Source organism: Rattus norvegicus, chromosome 8 (assembly GCF_036323735.1).
Source record: "Rattus norvegicus strain BN/NHsdMcwi chromosome 8, GRCr8, whole genome shotgun sequence".
NCBI lineage: Eukaryota > Metazoa > Chordata > Mammalia > Rodentia > Muridae > Rattus > Rattus norvegicus.
In genome coordinates, this window is record NC_086026.1 from 82,463,479 (window position 1) to 82,481,081 (window position 17,603).

Sequence of the window (17,603 nt, forward strand, 5' to 3'; positions counted from 1 at the left end):
CACACACACACACACACTTAGCATTAACAATTTTATCTTTCCTTATGCTGCCCCAACGATATATGCATTTCATCTGTACAGTAATTAAACTCACCAAAACACATTTCCTTTTTGCTTTGAGACAGGGTCTCACTATGTAGCCCTGGCTGGCCTGGAACTCATTATGTAGACCAGGCTAGCCTTGAGCTCACAGAAATCTGCCTGCCTCTGCCTTTCCAGCACTGGGATGAAAGACAGTTATTTATTTTTTTAAGGTGTGCAAGTGTGGGGTGCCTCAGAGGTCTGAGATGTTGGCAGTTAGGAGCCACCTGATATGGATACTGGGAAATGAACTAAGATTCTGTGTGGTGCACTGTGCTTTTAACCACCGAGTCTGATGATGCATTCTGACAGCATTTAAATTGGAGTCGGTTTCTGTGCGTATGTGATCTGTGCGTAGCTTTGGAGAGCAGGTTGAGCTGTGGAAGCCCTTAACACATGAAAGCCAATGTGAGCTAAACACTGCTTCAGGTGTGAGACATACGTGTAAAGAGGCTTATGGAGCATATTTGTAAGGGGATTAGTAGTTACTTTTCTCATTGCTGTGATGAAATGCCTGACAAACACAACTCAAAGAAGAAAGAATTGACTCACAGTCGTGGGCAGTCTATGACGTCAGGAATCGGGGTAGCGGCAGCTGGTCACCCTGCATCTGCAGTCAAGAACCAGAGAGAGGTGCTTGCTGGTACTCACATCCCTTGCTACAGACATCTTCCTGTCCCAGGCTGGGACTGCTGGCACAGACGGCTAGACCCAGCTTTCTGTGTGCTTTCCAGGAATCACCTGAAGCTTGCACAGCAGACATTTGACCATCTGCCTCCCAGCCCCAGTTCCTAGGTCTTCAGTAGGTGAATTGCAGTGCTGGTCTTCAGGTCAATCTAGAATTCATGAATTGTAGGCATGTGTCCTAGAAAGTAACCATCGAAAGGAAAAGCTGGGGTCGGCAAGATGGTTCAGTGGTTAGTAAAGGCGCTTGCTGCCAGGCCTGAGGTCCTGAGTTTGATCTCAGGACCTACATGGTGGAAGGAAAAAACCAGCTCCCACTACTTTCCCTGTAATCATCATGTTCATGCTGTGGCACCTGTGTTCCCCCAACCCCCACCCCAATACAGAATAAATAAAATGAGTTTTTTTCCTCCATCTTCATTAACTTGGGTATTTTTTTTTCTTTTCTTTTTTTCGGAGCTGGGGACTGAACCCAGGGCCTTGAGCTTGCTAGGCAAGTGCTCTACCACTGAGCTAAATCCCCAACCCAACTTGGATATTTCTTATTTACATTTTGATTGTTATTCCCTTTCCCAGTTTCCGGGCCAACATCCCCCTAGCCTCTCCCCTTCCCCTTCTATATGGGTGTTCCCCTCCCCATCCTCCCCCCATTACTGCACTCCCCCCAACAATTAGTTGTTCTTTTTTAAAGATTTATTTATTTATTTTGTATACGAGTACACTGTAGCTGTCTTCTGACACACCAGAAGAGGGCATCGGATCCCATTACAGATGGGTGTGAGCTACCATGTGGTTGCTGGGATTTGAACTCAGGACCTCTGGAAGAGCAGTCAGTGCTCTTAACCACTGAGCCATCTCTCCAGCCCTATGAGTTGTTTTTTTAAAGGAAGATATGTATTGGTATTTAGAATCTGATGTTCTTGGACAGTAGTTCTAGACCTTTTAGTGTTACTCTTCATACTTTTCAAACTTTTTGAGGACCCCAAAACTTTAACGTCACTCACGTATCTTTTTGTTTGCTTGTTTGGTTGGTTTGATTTGGTTTGCTTTGGTTTGAGACAGATTTGTAGCTCTGGGCCTGGAAACCACTGTGTAGATAGACTGGCTTTGAACTCACAAAAACTCACCTACTTCTGTCTCCTGGGTGCTGGGATTAAAGGCATGTTGTATCATGCACAACACGTAAATCTATTGCTAATTCCTATTAATAAATAAACTGGCTGATTTAATTATTAGCCCTTAACCTCTGAGCCATCTCTCCAGCCCCATCCTTCATTTTCTTAAATATGAAAACATTGTTCCATTACTTATTAATGTAAATAAAGCATTAATATAATTATTTTCTAAATATATAAATGCATGAAAGGAATATCATTATTAGTTTTGTTTTCCAAAACTTTTATTTTTATTTCTATGTTTATGTATGTTTGCCCACGTGTTTGTGCTTTGTGTGCATGCAGTACCTAAAAAGACCTGAAGAGGGCATAAGGTCTTCTTAAACTGGAGTTAGAGACAGTTGTGAGCCACTTTGTATGGGTGCTTAGGGCTCGACCCAGGTCATCTGCAAGAGCAGCCAGTGCTCTTAGCACTGAGCCATCTTTCCAGCCTTAGTCTTGTGTTATAGTTGTATAGATCTCTTTACTTTGCTTAGCGAGGCCATGTGTAGTGGGCTTCTGGATTGGCTGGGTCTCTGTAGTACTTCCCTTTCGTAGATCTCCGAAAACTCTATTCACTCCAGAGAAAGAAAACTAAGAAGGTAGATGATGGTCATTTTGAAAATGGTTTTTACGCTGAGGATCTACTGCATGCTGCTTTTCCACAGGAATAAAAGTATTTGTTACTGACACGAATGAAGAATAACTTAACCTCATTCCAGAGTCTTGAAAGTAAATCCATCTGATGATATTTTGACTGCGGTAGCCCTCTGAAGACCAGTAAGCTGTCTACAGAAATATACAGTTGAGCCCAAGGCAGAATTTGGTGGGCTTTTGCCCTTTTGTCCTTTCCAATCTAAGGGAGTCTAACCCCTGCTTCTTCATATTTTCTTTCTAATTTCTGTCTCTATTGATTAACTGTGAAGGCATTTTGAACTGGAGTCTCGGGAAGGGAGTTTGTCCATCCTCAGGGTCCTGTCTTTGTGTTTTGTCTTTGTGTGCTTAGCTGAGGGGAGGGTCACTTCGCTCCTGATGTCTGGATTCCTTCAACATGCAGAACTGTAGACACTGGGGTGGCTCTGAGGAGGCCTGCGTGGTATAGGAAAGAAGAATTGGCTCCAGCAACATTAACACATCAAGATTTATCTCTGCTTTGGAAATGTATGAGCTAAATACAGTCTTTGTGTTTTTCTGCCTCTTGGTCCTCACCCACCCTGTTATCCCGCCTTTCCCCTGAGCATTCAGTATTCTGGTTCTCCATTCCTCTTTAAATGCCACTGGACTTGTGAGACTCTTCTTTTTGATTCATCCTGAGGCATTGCTGGTTTTATCTGAAATATCTAGAACGTTCTCCCTGTTTCTGCACATCCTGTGAACACAGGCCTCTGTTCTTTTCCTCCGTGCTCCTGTTATGTTGCCTCTCTTGCCTCAAATTGCATATTCTCCACTTTAGAATCCAAGGGGGTTTTCTTTTTTTTTTTTTTTTTTGGTTCTTTTTTTTCGGAGCTGGGGACCGAACCCAGGGCCTTTTTTCTTTTTTAGTATAGAACAGAGTTTATTCAGGGCATGGGGAGGGGAGTTAAAAGGGTAGTAGGGGCAGAGAAAGGCAGAGAGAGAGGAGTCCGGGCAGGAGCATGTGGAGAGGTGGGAAGGGAATGGGGAGAGAAGGGACAAAGGTGGAAGAAGGTAAGAGCAAGAGAGCAAGAGGACAATGGGGTTTTCAAAAGCCGATCCACACAGATAGTTTTGATCTGGATAGTTTGTCTTTATTATAATTGAAAAAATATTTTAGTTTTAATTGCGTGTGTGTGCATGTTTGTGTGTGTATGTGTGATATGCATGTGTGCTACAGCTAGAGTTACAAGCAATTGTGAGCTGCCGAGTGTGGGTTCCGGGAATTGAACTCAGGTCTTCTGAAGAGCAGTCCTTGCTCTTACCTTCTGAGCCATCTCTCCGCCCTAGTTTGCCTTTGGTTTCCCTTCCTTCTGATGTCCAGTAGAATTGGGTTTGTACTGTTGAGTGTACAGTCACATACTGTTTTGGATAATTATTTTTCTTTCAGTTATTTTTTTTACGTCTTCTCTCTAATAGTTTCCTGGGACTACGTTCAGAGTTTTAAGCTCTAGGAAAAACAGACTCCCAGCCCCAGTTTGTGCCCTTTCCCTTTTTTTCAAATTATTCATTAAATCATCTTTGTACTCCCGGAGTTCGATTGGTACGGGCGGGTGCTCAGACCTGGTACGCTGTGACGCATAATGTTATTTCTGAATGTGCTTCTCTGTGCTTGTTCTAAATTTGTCCAATTGTGTCCTAGCCATCTCTGCGTTCGAGGTCCATCCAGTGTCTACCGAAGTCCCCGAAGGGGGAGTTGCTAGATTTTCATGCAAGATTTCATCAACGCCCCCTGCGGTCATAACATGGGAATTTAATAGGACAGCCCTGCCTATGACCATGGACAGGTAAACGCAGCGTTTCTATGTGGATGTGACACACAAGCATTAAAGACTTCACAGGGGAAACATCAGAGGTGGGAGACATCCTTCTCATTTAGGGTGGCAATAACTGATTCCCTCAGACATTTCTAACTTGGGCAAAGAATCCCATTATGACTGGAGAGATGGATCAGCAACTCAGAGCACTTGCTTCTCTTGTGGAGGGTCTGGGTTCAGTTCCTAGCACCCACATTAACGTTCACAATGACCCATAACTCTAATTTCAAGAGGTTTGGTACTTCTGACCTGCTCCCAGCAGAGCAGACACATGGTATATGAACACATGCTCAGATACAAGAACACACAGGCTAAACATTAAAACAAAGGTTTGGTTTCTGCCTGCTCTGAAGTATACAAAAGTCATTTGTTTGAATGGTACAACACCAATATGGGGGCCAGGGGACAATTTCGAAGTATTTTATTGAAGGAAAAGAAAAAATTCTAATTCGAGAATATCTGAAATCTTTTTTCGTTTGGTTTTGGTTTTGTTACACAGGTATTTTCTGTGTAGCCCTGGCCATCCTGGAACTTGCTCTATAGACCAGGCTGGCCTGGAGCTCAGAGATTCCTCTGCCTCAGCCTCTCTAGTGCTGAGATCAAGGGTGTATGACACCACTGCCCGGCCGCCTGTCTACCAGTTTTTTATTGAACTCAAACAGTATTTACTAATCTTAAGGTCAAGCAGCCTAGCACAGTGCAGTCCCAAGAGATTCTTTTTTTTCTCTTTTCTTGGAGCTGGGGACCAAACCCAGGGCCTTGCACTTGCTAGGCAAGCTCTCTACCACTGAGCTAAATCCCCAACCCCCCCAAGAGATTCTTATTTGATACTTACATGCTGCTAAATTATTGTATTTGTTTTCCGTGATTAGGCCATTATGTTTCATTAAGGGCAGCAAGCATTGTATAGTCAGTAAAAACACCCGAATTTCCCAACACGTCGTGGTTTTGAATCTGAGTCTGGCTGTCTCAGATAGCGTACAGTGTGTCCGGCGTGATGTGCGCCGTTGGCGTGTTCAGAGGTGAAGTCACATGCCGCAGCACTGGGCAGCTCACTAGAAGCGGCTCTTTGTATGTTTCATGTTGAATTGGCCTTTATTGTTGCACCTGAAGACACATTTTGCTTTTGCCAGTTTTTTTGTACTCCACACATTCAGGTTGTGATTCTGTTTCAGAGGCTGGGTCGTGGAGAATAAATTGCTCTTAGAAAGGTCTTAAAAAAAAAAAAAAAAGGTCAGGATTTCAAGATTAACTCGTACTAAGATCTTAGACACTATCAGCTAAATCAACAGAAGAATGTTAACAGGACCCTCTTTGTAAAATTAGCGTGCTGAATTTTACAGACTGTGTGCTGCGGAGGCCTGTCATGACCTGAATGAAATAGAGCGTTTTTACTACAGTTTTCATGGCTGGGGACTGTACCCAGGCCCTCCTACATGCCAGGCTGGTGCTCGCCGCACCCCAGCAGGGGCTAGTACGTTAGGAAGGTCTTTACAGTATTGTTCCTAGTGTGGTTGAAAAGGTTAACCGTGTTCATTTCTGTCAGCATTTATAGTTGGGAGTTATAAAGAACTACAGGAAGTTCAGTTGAGTCTCTTGTCTCAGCAGGGTGACTGCCCTGCCCTCAGGAGTGCTGCAGATCTATGACGCTGGCCCGGAGGATGCTGGGAAATACCGCTGTGTTGCAGCCACGCATGCTCATAAGCGTAAAAGCATGGAGGCCTCGCTAACCATAGTTCCAGGTACCACATGAAAGTGGTTTTGTTTGTCTAATTCCGTTTTTATGAGAATTTTGATTGTCCCGCCTGCTTTCCTCCTGTCTGTAATAGCTCTCTGTCCATTGGAATTTGGATGACATTTAAATTTTGTAATAGCTTTGGTTTGGTTTTGATGTTTTCAGACAGAGACTTAACTCTGTACCTCATCCTAGCCTTGAACTTGTATCCCTTTCTCTTCTGCCTTGCGCAGGGCTGGATTACTGCCCTGCTTGGACTGTGATCTATTTGACCATCGAGTGATTGCTTTATACATTTTTGACTTATTAAAAAAGGTTATTTGTTATATATGAGTACACTGCCGTCGTCTTCAGACTCACCAGAAGAGGGCATCGGATCCCATTACAGATGGTTGTGAGCCACCATGTGGTTGCGGGGAATTGAACTCAGGACCTCTGGAAGAGCAGTCAGTGCTCTTAACCACTAAGCCACCTCTCTGGCCCTTCACTTTTGTTTTTATTTTTTTATTTTTTTTAAAGATTTATTTATTGTATATGAGTACACTGTAGCTGTCTTCAGACACACCAGAAGAGGGCATCGAATCTCATTACAGATGGTTGTGAGCCACCATGTGGTTGCTGGGATTTGAACTCAGGACCTCAGGAAGAGCAGTCGGTGCTCTTAACCGCTGAGCCATCTCTCCAGCCCCACTTTTGTTTTTAAAAGCACAAAATACAGAAAGGGACAGGAAGAGAACGTCCACTGCCAATAGATCTGTTGGTTTCTGATCCGATACTCCTCCAAATAAGAATTAACTCCTAATAGATATATATTTGGAGGTGTTGTGACAGATTATTCATGAGGAGTAATAATGCATCTCAAAGTGTTTGACAGATCACAAAAGCTGGGATCTGGAGCACACTGCACAGCCTGCAGGCAGCTTGAGAGGTTGGATAGTGACTTTTCTAAGTGACTCATTGGTCATGTCTCTCCTGGGGAGCTCACCGATCCCTGTTTTTTTCCAGGTGACTGTGCTTATCTAAGAGTCTCTTGTAGGTTGGCTTCTCTGAGAGTGAGCCTCAGCAGTCCTTACTGTTTATACTTTTGGAGTAGGAGGGGTAGAGTGAATCTGATCAATTTCAGGGACTTCCTAAGCTATTTTTGAGTTCTCTCCTTTTGTTGGTAATGAGCTTCCCTGAACGATGGAATGTTTCAGTCTCTGAGGAAATTACTGTACAACAGCAGGGATAATAAAAAAATATTCTAGAATTGATTGTAATAGTTACATAACTGAAAATTCTAAAAACCATTGCTTTAAATACATCCTGTGGGTGAATTGTATATGATATGAGTTAGACCTCAATAAACTTTAAAAAAAAACAAAACAAAACAGTTCTTATTTCAAAAAAAGAAGGAAAGAGGCTGGAGAGATGGCTCAGCGGTTAAGAGCACTGAATGCTCTTCCAGAGGTCCTGGGTTCAAATCCCAGCAACCACATTGTGGCTCACAGCCATCTGTAATGAGATCTGATGCCCTCTTCTGGTGTGTCTGAAGACAGCTACAGTGTTCTCACATGCATACAATAATAAGGAAGGAAGGAAGGAGGAAGGAAGGAAGGAAGGAAGGAAGGAAGGAAGGAAGGAAGGAAGGAAGAGCTGGGTGGTGGTGGTTCAGGATTTAATCCCAGCACTCAGGAGGCAGAGGCAGGTGGATCTCAAGAGTTCAAGGCCTGCCTGGTCTATAGAGCAAGTTTTAGGACAGCCAAGGCTACATAGAGAAACCCTGTCTTGCAAATCAAAACAAATAAATAAACAAATAATGAAAGGCGAGGGCTGGGCAGAAGGCGTTGTAAGGACACAAATGTGAGACCCTGAGTACCTGTCTCAGTACCACGTAAAATCAGTGTGCCCGTAACCCCAGTGCTATGGCACTAGAGATAGGAAGGCTGGCTATGAGCCTAGCCCCAGGTTCAGTGAGGGACCCAGTCTCACAGGAATAAAGTACAGAATGGCAAAGCAGGGTTTCTGACATCCTCCTCTGGCCTTGTATACGTACATATACATAAACATACATACAGGAAGACAGAAGAAAGGGAGGGCGGGAGGAAGGAGAGGGAGGGAAAGAAGGAAAGGACTGAGAGGCAGAGGAAATGAACAGGAAAGACAAGCTGGGTGGGGTGACACCACTGTAACCCCAGCACTCTCGGAGTAGAGACCAGAAGTAGAAGATCATCCTTTAGTGCATAGGGAATTGGAGGCTAACCTAGGCTACATGAGATCCCATCTCTACAAAGGAAAGAATAAATGCAAAAGTAAATGAGAATTGGTGCTTTAATACACTTCTTATGATTTATTTATGCATTCTGCCTTTTCCTGCCCCAAGCTAATGAGACCAGATCCTTCTACATGCCCACCATTATAGCCAGTCCACAGAATGTAACCGCGTCTCTACATCAGACAGTTGTGCTAGAGTGTATGGCTACAGGATATCCCAAGCCCATCATTTCCTGGAGCCGTCTTGGTAAGTCGTTCTCACAGGTGGTGGGAGTCAGGGGGTCTCCTCTTGACCTTTATTCCTTTTAATGAAACTGGTAAAATGTGTATTTTATAGATAAGACACACAGTTGCAGCTGAACGACTTTATTTTAGTTTTGCGACATAAGGAAGCCCCAGAGACATTGCTACTTCTAATGATTGATTGATTTCTCAGATAGCGATCTTTTGGTATAATTTCTGATGAAGCACCTTGTTTCAACTTCCATGTTCTCTTTGAAATAGATCACAAGTCCATTGATGTCTTCAATACTCGGGTACTCGGAAATGGCAATCTCATCATATCAGATGTCAAGCTTCAGCATGCTGGAGTGTATGTTTGTCGGGCCACCACCCCAGGCACTCGCAACTTCACAGTTGCTATGGCAACGTTAACTGTATTAGGTATGCATTCTTTCTGTAATCAGAGAAGTTTGTGTTTTCATGTTTGCCATTTTAATTTCTTCCATGGTTTTCTTTTGTAAGGTTTTTGTTTTGAATTATGTGTGTGTGTATGTATGTATGTATGTATGTATGTATATATATATATAGGTATATGCATGTCAGTATGGTGCCTAAAGAAGCTATCCCCTGGAGCTGGAGTTACAGGAGGTTGTAAGCTGCCCAGTGTGGGTATTGGGAATTGAACTAGCGTTCTCTGTAAGAGCACCAAGTGTGCTTAACTACTGAGGCATCCTCCAGCCCCATATAGCTTGCTGTTCACTGCAGTTGGCAGCAGTGATAGGGAGGCTAATAATAAGTACTGTAAAACTTAACAGTGAGTTGTAAAGGAAAAAAAAATTCCTGTGTTAAAATACAGCTCTAGAATCATGCGGAAGTCACCATGTTTGTGTGCACTGTTCCATGCTTCTTATTTAAGCCTCCTTTGTCATCCATCCACATCTACACACATTTAACAGTGTGAAAGTTAACTCTCAGTGACAGTATCCGTCGGTGTCCTCCCATTGGGTTTAGTTAAGATGGCGTCCGGTATGAGTATTGACAGTGTGTTCACAGGTGGTCTCAGTGAGGGAAAGTAGATGCTGAACGTAAGAAGGAAGCACTCTCCTTGTTTTGTTTCCATTGCTGTGATAAAATACCTTATCCCCCCCCCAAGACACTTTAGGGGAGAAAGGGTTAATTGTAGTTTATAGTTACTTTCAGATTACAGGTATCATTGCAGAGAAGTCAAAGTAACTTCAAAAAGCTATTCACATCCCATCCACAATCAGGAGGAGAGTGAATGAATGCATGCATGCTCAATTGCTTGCTTGTGCTCAGCTTGATTTCTCCACTCAATACAGGTCAGGATTTCCTGCCTAGGGAATGGTGCCACCTGTAGTGGACTGTGTCTTCCCATACCAGAAAGCCAGGCCCCCACAGGCCAACACAATGTAGACAGCCCCTCACTGAGACTTAGTTCCCAAGTGATTTTAGGTTGTGCCAAGTGGACAATGAAAGCTGCCATCACCTAGCTTGTTGTAGGAGAGTCAGTCTGTCAGACATCTTTGTACCTGGGACTTATCTCATTTTTGTAGTCTTTCTTCACTTGTTCTTGTCATTCCTATCGAAGCCACAGAATATATATTGTATTTTTCCCCTTTAAATTAGCTCCTCCTTCATTTGTGGAATGGCCTGAAAGTTTAACAAGGCCACGAGCTGGCACTGCACGGTTTGTGTGTCAAGCAGAAGGAATTCCCTCACCCAAAATGTCCTGGTTGAAAAATGGGAGAAGGATACATTCAAATGGCAGGATTAAAATGTACAACAGGTAAGCTATGCTACTTTGACACTGTTATAAATAAAACAGTGTCTCTAATAATTTTTACATGAAATGGTTACAGTAACATCAAATTGCCACATAATCTTGACAGTTAACACTAAATGCAAGAAATTAAGGTTTACATCATTAGTATGCTGTTGATCCTTTGGTATTTTATACACAGATCCAAAGTGATATGCTATAATGGACCTTATGCCAAACAGTCCCCCAGAGAGCAGTTCTACCCAGGTAGGCCATTGGCTAGGTGACCACAGCAAACTTGGACTCTGGTGTTTCAGTTACTTCTCCCATCAAATGAAAAAAAAAAAAAAAGAATGAAATAATTTACTTCCTAGCAATTCCTCCAGAGCTCAAACTTAATAACCTTAAGAATGAAACTTGGATGGTCACTGTGGCATGTGACTTTAGTCCCAGCACTCAGGAAGCAAAGACAGATAGAGCTGTGAGTTTGAGGCTAGCTTGGTCTACATAGCAAGTTCCAGACCAGTCAAGACAACATGATGAAAACATGTCTTTAAGATATATATATATATCTTAAATATATATATTTTATTCCTGTAATGTTCTTATTTAGTTGAACAAAACTTTAAAATTTTTGTTGATCTGAACTTCATGTGTGTACTATGAGTTAAGTCCAGACTGTAGAATAGAGTTCATAAATAATACTCTCACTGAAAGCCATTTTTAAAAAAGCGATTGAAGCAAAGAGAATTTGGCTACCTTAAAAATCAGAGTAATTTTAAGTAATTAGTGTAGATTGTTTTTGATTAGAGCTGGTTGTTCTCAGCATGTTTTTGTGTAAAGAGAAAGGTGCATTTAACAATAGCTTTTGGATGTCATTCCTAGGATTATTTTACGGATATAAATACTCCTTTCTTTCCTCAGCAAATTGGTCATTAACCAGATTATCCCAGAAGATGATGCTATCTATCAGTGCATGGCTGAAAACAGCCAAGGATCTGTTCTGTCTCGAGCCAGACTGACTGTGGTGATGTCGGAAGATAGACCCAGCGCTCCTTACAACGTTCATGCCGAAACCATGTCGAGCTCTGCTATCCTTCTAGCATGGGAGCGACCACTGTACAATTCAGACAAGGTCATTGCCTACTCTGTACACTACATGAAGGCTGAAGGTAAGCAGCTTGCAAACCCCTAGCAAGGGCTGTTTGCTGTCATGGCTTTGTTTTCAGGGGTTAGAGACATGGCTTAATTGGTAAAGTGCTTGCCTGGCATGCATGAGGCCCTGGGTGTGATCCCCAGAACTACAGAGACTTGATGGGATGGCTCATACCCGTGATACTAACACTTGGGAACGAGAGGCAGGCTAATCAGGAGTTCAAGGCCATCCTCAACTACATAGCAAATTTGAGGCCAACCTGGGCTATATGAGTCCCTAGCTCAACCAAACCAAAATAAGGGAAATATTTGTTTTCAGAATGAGTAAAAGCTTACATAATTGTGAAGAGAATTTTCACCCTGGGGATCTGTACAACATTAACTCCTTTCTCTTTTTAAGGTCCAGTGACAAATCAAAGTTCTGTTCCACACTGACATTACAGGGCTTGCGTAGAGAACGTGAGTGAGGAGTTACTGACAGGAGCACAAATAGCCGCCCAAGTGTCACACAGAGAGTCTTTATCCCACAGATAATGCTTTTTCTGTAGCCAAATAGATGGCGCTCCCTCTCTCCTTGCCCAAGTCTCCTCCAAACTCTATACTCTAGCTCCTTCCTGAGACCTTGAGGCCATGTGCAATTACAGCCAAGTTGGTTGCACTCCCTGCGGGCTGTGGCTGGACACAGATACTCGGGCAAAGGTACATGACCTTCCCCATCCTCTCCTTGGGCACAGTGTCAACAGTCAGACAAACGCAGCTGATCCCAGAAGATGTTCTTAAGGAGGATGATAGTTGTTTTGAGACAGGGTCTCACTTTGTAGCCCTAGCTGGCCTGGAATTCACTGTGTAGACCAGCTGGTCTTGAACTCACAGAGATTCACTTTCCTCCTGAGTACTGGGATCAAGGACATGGATTACCATGTCCAGCTACTGTGGTATATTTTAGGGGGATGTAAGCATATGAGAGTCTACATTTTCTTTTTGGTATTGGTTTGTTTGTTTGTTTGTTTGTTTAAGCAGGGTTTTCTCTGTGAAACCTTGGCTGTCCAGGAACTTACTTTGTAGACCAGCCTGGCTTCAAACTCAGATATCCACTTGCCTTGTTCCTGAATGCTGGGATTAAAGGTGTGCCCCACCACCCAGCTAAATTCTCTACAATTTAAAATTCTATATATGTTGAAAATTTTCATTTTGAAAGAAACGTAAACGCAGTAGGGTGGGACGTAGCTTAGTGGTAGACATCTTGAACGGGATGGATAACACCCTGGACTCAATCCTCAGTGCCACCAAAAGAGAAAAAATATTATGAAAAAATGTCGAACAAGACATTTTGTGATACCTCTTTTACTGCATCAAATTAAATACCTGGAGCTGGAGAGACAGCTCAGCGCTCACGACACTTGCTCTGGTTCTGCTGAGGATCTGGGTTCTGTTCTCAGAATCCACACCAGTGGGTAACCACTGCCTATAACTCTAGTTCTAAGGGATCCACCACTCTCTTTGGTGCCAGGCACGCATGTCGTAACACATGTAGGTATTACTGGTTCAAACTGCTGGTTCCAGTCTGGGGATTAGGGGAAAAAATCCTTTTCAATCTTACTTTCAGGCAAAACTGTTGTAGGAAACAGAAAAACTATTCACAAATCCTAGTGATTTCTCCACTGAGTCGGGTTTATGAATGCTAATACAGAAACAGTCTGGTTTTATGCATCTTACATTATGACTAGAGGGCAATTCAAAGAACGGTGTGAGGCTAACGCCGGGTACGGCTGAGACAGAGGTTTGGCTCTTGGCTGATGCTGGGTTTTTACACTTTGAAGCAGTGTTTTGAAAAGGGATATTTTGAATGTAAATCAAGGGTCCTGGCTGCAAGAAGAATGTTCTGTTAAGAGCATGCTGGAGTGTGTTCATTCTCTCTGCTGACTTAGGAAGGTGAAAGGAAGGCTGGCTTGGCGGGGCCCACGCTTGTTCACTATTGTGCCGGTTTCGTTAGAGCCCCTGCACGCCACTCAGTGTTCTATTCAGGGGCAGAACAAGGCTTTTTAATTTGAACTCAAGGACTTTGTTTAGTAGGTCAGAAATTGTACTATGCAGTTCCTAATTAACGAGCCATTAGCCAGTGTGTTGTGAAACGCCTCTAATCTTGTCTAATTAAAATGCTATGAAGTTAATTCAGAAATGTGGGAAAACTCTGTGCTGGAATGTGCCTTCTGTTTTGTTTATAAATCCAGTGCAGGGAGAAGGGGCTGCTGCCGAGAGCGGTTTGATAGAGTTGACAAGCACCGTCTGTGACTGTGCGCACAGTGGCCGGCAGTGCCTTGGCTCCTTTCTCCAGGTCTGCACCACAGGAATTAAGCCCACACAGACAAATCCTCTTCTGTACCTTGCTTTGCATAGTTTATTAAGAATCCCTGAGAATTTGTCTCCCTCTTTAAGTAACTGAACATTCACCATGGGACAAAACATTCTGAGTCCATTCTTCCATTTTGCTTTTAGTATTTTAAAAAAAAAAAAGGCCCGTGTTGTCCCGTGTAGTATGTTCTCTAAGGGCAGGATGAGAAGCTTTGCAGCCTAACTTTTCATTTAGTTTGTCTTTGTAAAGAGCAGACTCTGTGCACGCCCCGCTGTGTCTCTGCGTTCCACAGGAAGCCGGAGTTTAAGCTGGGACGTTTGTTCTATGCATTACAGTATAATGTTGTGTAGGCCTTTCCTCTCTCTATTCCTACAGCCCCATCCTGTTCTGACTCAGTGGTAAATGACCTTTCAGGAAGTGTTCCAACCAGTAATTTTTTTTTTGACAAAAAAAACCCTGGTTACTTTTAAGCAATAAGGAGTGTTCTGTGCACTGAAGGGTTTTGTATACCGTGTTATAGAAGACAACAGAGATAATCGTGAGGGGAAATGGCCTGGCTAAGTTAATTTTGAATATTGGTCTTTTTATTATTATTGTTGTTGTTGGTTTTTGTTGTTTTAGAGATAAGAGTTTCTCTGTGTAGCCTTGGCTGTCCTGGACTCCCTTTGTAGACCAGGCTGGCTTCGTACTCACATAGATCCACTTGCCATTACAACCTGTCTGAATATTTGTCATTTTAAAACATGAATTCTTTGGTGTAGGTCTAAATAACGAGGAATATCAGGTGGTCCTTGGAAATGACACAACTCATTATATCATCGATGACTTGGAACCAGACAGCAACTATACTTTCTACATCGTGGCGTACATGCCCATGGGAGCCAGCCAGATGTCGGATCATGTGACACAGAACACGCTAGAAGACGGTAAGAAAACACAGTTGTGGGCTATCAAATGTGACCATTTGTAGATTTGGCAACGTTCAGTGACTGAGTCTGTCTGTTTAAATGACAACAGTTGTGTTAAACCTCAGGCCTGCTGCTCTCTCAAGTCTCAGCCTTGGTTTTTGTCATAACACGATATGGATAAAGGATCCTTTAAAAAATTCTGTCCTGTGTGTGTGTGTGTGTGTGTGTGTGTGTGTGTGTGTGTGTGTGTGTCCACAGTATCCAGGGAGCACAGGCACTAGATTTTCTGGAGCTGGAGTTAGAAGTGTGAGCCACTCACGGTGGGTGCTGGAAATCAAACTTAGGTTACATACGAGATTAGTATATGTCCTTATGCTGAGACATCTCTCCAGCCCTGATAAAGAGCACTTAACATGCATGCATGTATGTATGTATGTATGTATGTATGTATGTATGTATGTATGTGTAGATGCATTCGCTGTGGTATCTGTAGTTAGGCCAGAGAATAGTTGATGGGAATTGGTTTTGCCCCTCCCTCTGTGTATGTCTCAGGGATTACACTCCAGCCAACAGGCTGCACTGATGAGCCATCCTTCTGGTTTTTAGAGCTCCTTTTATTTATAATCTATAGTATAAAATTTAAGAATAAATTCTTGTATTGGACTGGGACCTATCTCAGTGATAGAGTGCTTGCCTAGCATGGGAGAGGTCCAGGTCGGCCTCCAGAGCCACAAACAAAAACAAACAAAGCAAAAACCCAAAACCCCTAAACCCTTTGTGTGTTCTAATTAGGTTGCCAGTATAATGGATAGAACATGGGTCTTAGGGGAGATGGAAAGGTGGCCCAGCAGTTAAGAATACTTGTTGCCTTTGAAGAGGATCTGGATACGCGCGCGCACACACACACACAGACACACAGACACACAGACATACACACACACACACACACACACACACACACACACACACACACACACACACACAGGGACTGAAAATTGGCTCTAACTTCTGTTCCAGGGTGTCTGATGTCCTCCACTGACTTCCAAGGGTACTGCACACACATACAAACTTACGTACAGGCCATCACTGGTACTCGTAGATGGTTTTAAAATAATAATAAGAGATTTTCTAGCAAGACGCCCCCTCTGCTCAGCGTCTCCTTCCCTGCACTTGATTACTCCATTTACAAAGGGGCCAGGGAGACTCTCCCAAGCTTGGGCTTCCCAGACCTGACACTTTTCCTGCCCTGGTTTAATTCAGAGGAGGCTGCCATACAACATCAGCATGGTCAGGTTCATACATATACACACATAAATAAATATAGTAATTTAAAAATAATAAGTAAAATTCACATTCATTTCTAAGATGAGACTTTTTATACACCAAAAACTTCTCAGTTGCAATCATGGATTCTGGGCTTCCTTGATCTTCTGCGACACACCCTCCTTTGCTTCAGAGAGATTTTGGTAGTCTTATTTGTGATTGTTGTCTTATATGATGAGCAAACACACAGCCAACCGACCGCCATACTCTGGCTGCACCCTTCTTGCGGTTCCTTTCTGACCGGAGGTTGGCGTCACCGAGAACCCCTGCTCCAGCCAGAAGCATCTCCAGTGTGACCATGTTATGTGTTGTCATTAAAAGGACTCCATAAATAACGATTATAAATCTTTGTGAACAATGTATTCTCTCATTTCACTAGTGCCCCTAAGGCCTCCCGAAATTAGCTTGACGAGTCGAAGTCCCACCGACATTCTCATCTCCTGGCTGCCCATCCCGGCCAAGTACCGACGGGGCCAAGTGGTGCTGTACCGGCTGTCCTTCCGCCTGAGCACTGAGAATTCCATCCAAGTTGTAGAACTCCCGGGGACTGTGCACGAGTACCTTCTGGAAGGCCTGGAGCCAGACAGTGTCTATCTGGTCCGGATTACTGCTGCTACCCGAGTGGGGCTGGGAGAGTCATCGGTGTGGACGTCACACAGGACGCCCAAAGCCACGAGCGTGAAAGGTAACACCTCCCAAGGCCTGTTTAGGAAGAGAAAGAATGTTTTTACTTTTGATTAGAATGTTTCACTCTTACTTACATGGACTCTATATCTATGTCAATATAAGTATACACGTTAAGATTCTTCTTTTCTGTCTTAGTGTGTGGGTGTTTTGCCCGCATGCACATGTGTGTACCACTTGGTGTGCAGTGCCCTCAGAGGCCAAAAGAAGATGTCAGAGCCTTGGGACTAGATAATTGATTGTTATGAGTTGATATATGGGTGCCAGGATTTGAACTCTTGTCCTCTGGAAGGGCAGGCAGCCCAGTCTCTTAACTTCTGAGTCCTCTCTCCAGCCCATATTTTAAATTTTAGTGTCATGTCTGTAAGTAATACATAGATTATCAACTTCACTGAAAATCTCCTAAACCTTTCGTTGGGATTGACATACGGTTGGTAGAGTGTTTTCCTAACATGCACAAAGCCCTGCGTTCAGCACCTGAAACAGCTTAAACCAGATCTAGTGGCTCATGCCTGCTGTCCCATAATTCCAGCACTAGAGAGAAGCAGAGGCAGGAGAGTGGGAAGTTCATCAATGGCTGTGGTTATGGAGCTTAAAGCCAGTGTGGGATCCAAGAACCCATCCAAAAAAAAAAAAAAAAAAAAAGAAAAAGAAAAAAGAAAAGCGTGAAATGAGGAATGGGACTATAATGTGGTGAGTAGGGTTCTCTCCTAGCCATGTGAGAGGCCCTGGGCTCATAAATAGACATAGTAAACGATTAAACCTTTCTGTTTGATATTCCC

The 17,603-nt window shown here is 43.3% G+C and overlaps 1 protein-coding gene across 6 annotated transcripts in view; it reads left to right on the forward strand.

Moving 5' to 3' along the window:
• Positions 1-17,603, forward strand: part of Prtg (protogenin) — a 109,507-nt gene that overhangs the window by 34,373 nt on the left and 57,531 nt on the right. For 4 of the 6 annotated variants that reach the window (XR_010053966.1, NM_001037651.2, XM_039081518.2 and 1 more), the window contains 8 exons: positions 4,234-4,378; positions 6,014-6,150; positions 8,506-8,643; positions 8,901-9,059; positions 10,266-10,425; positions 11,323-11,570; positions 14,668-14,832; positions 16,517-16,822. Coding sequence is in view for 5 of the 6 variants with exons in the window: in NM_001037651.2 (NP_001032740.2) it covers positions 4,234-4,378; positions 6,014-6,150; positions 8,506-8,643; positions 8,901-9,059; positions 10,266-10,425; positions 11,323-11,570; positions 14,668-14,832; positions 16,517-16,822 (1,458 nt within the window). In the remaining variant the exon portion in view is untranslated. The remainder of the gene's footprint in view (positions 1-4,233; positions 4,379-6,013; positions 6,151-8,505; positions 8,644-8,900; positions 9,060-10,265; positions 10,426-11,322; positions 11,571-14,667; positions 14,833-16,516; positions 16,823-17,603) is intronic. The other 2 variants (XM_039081517.2, XM_063265548.1) reach the window with 1 other exon arrangement.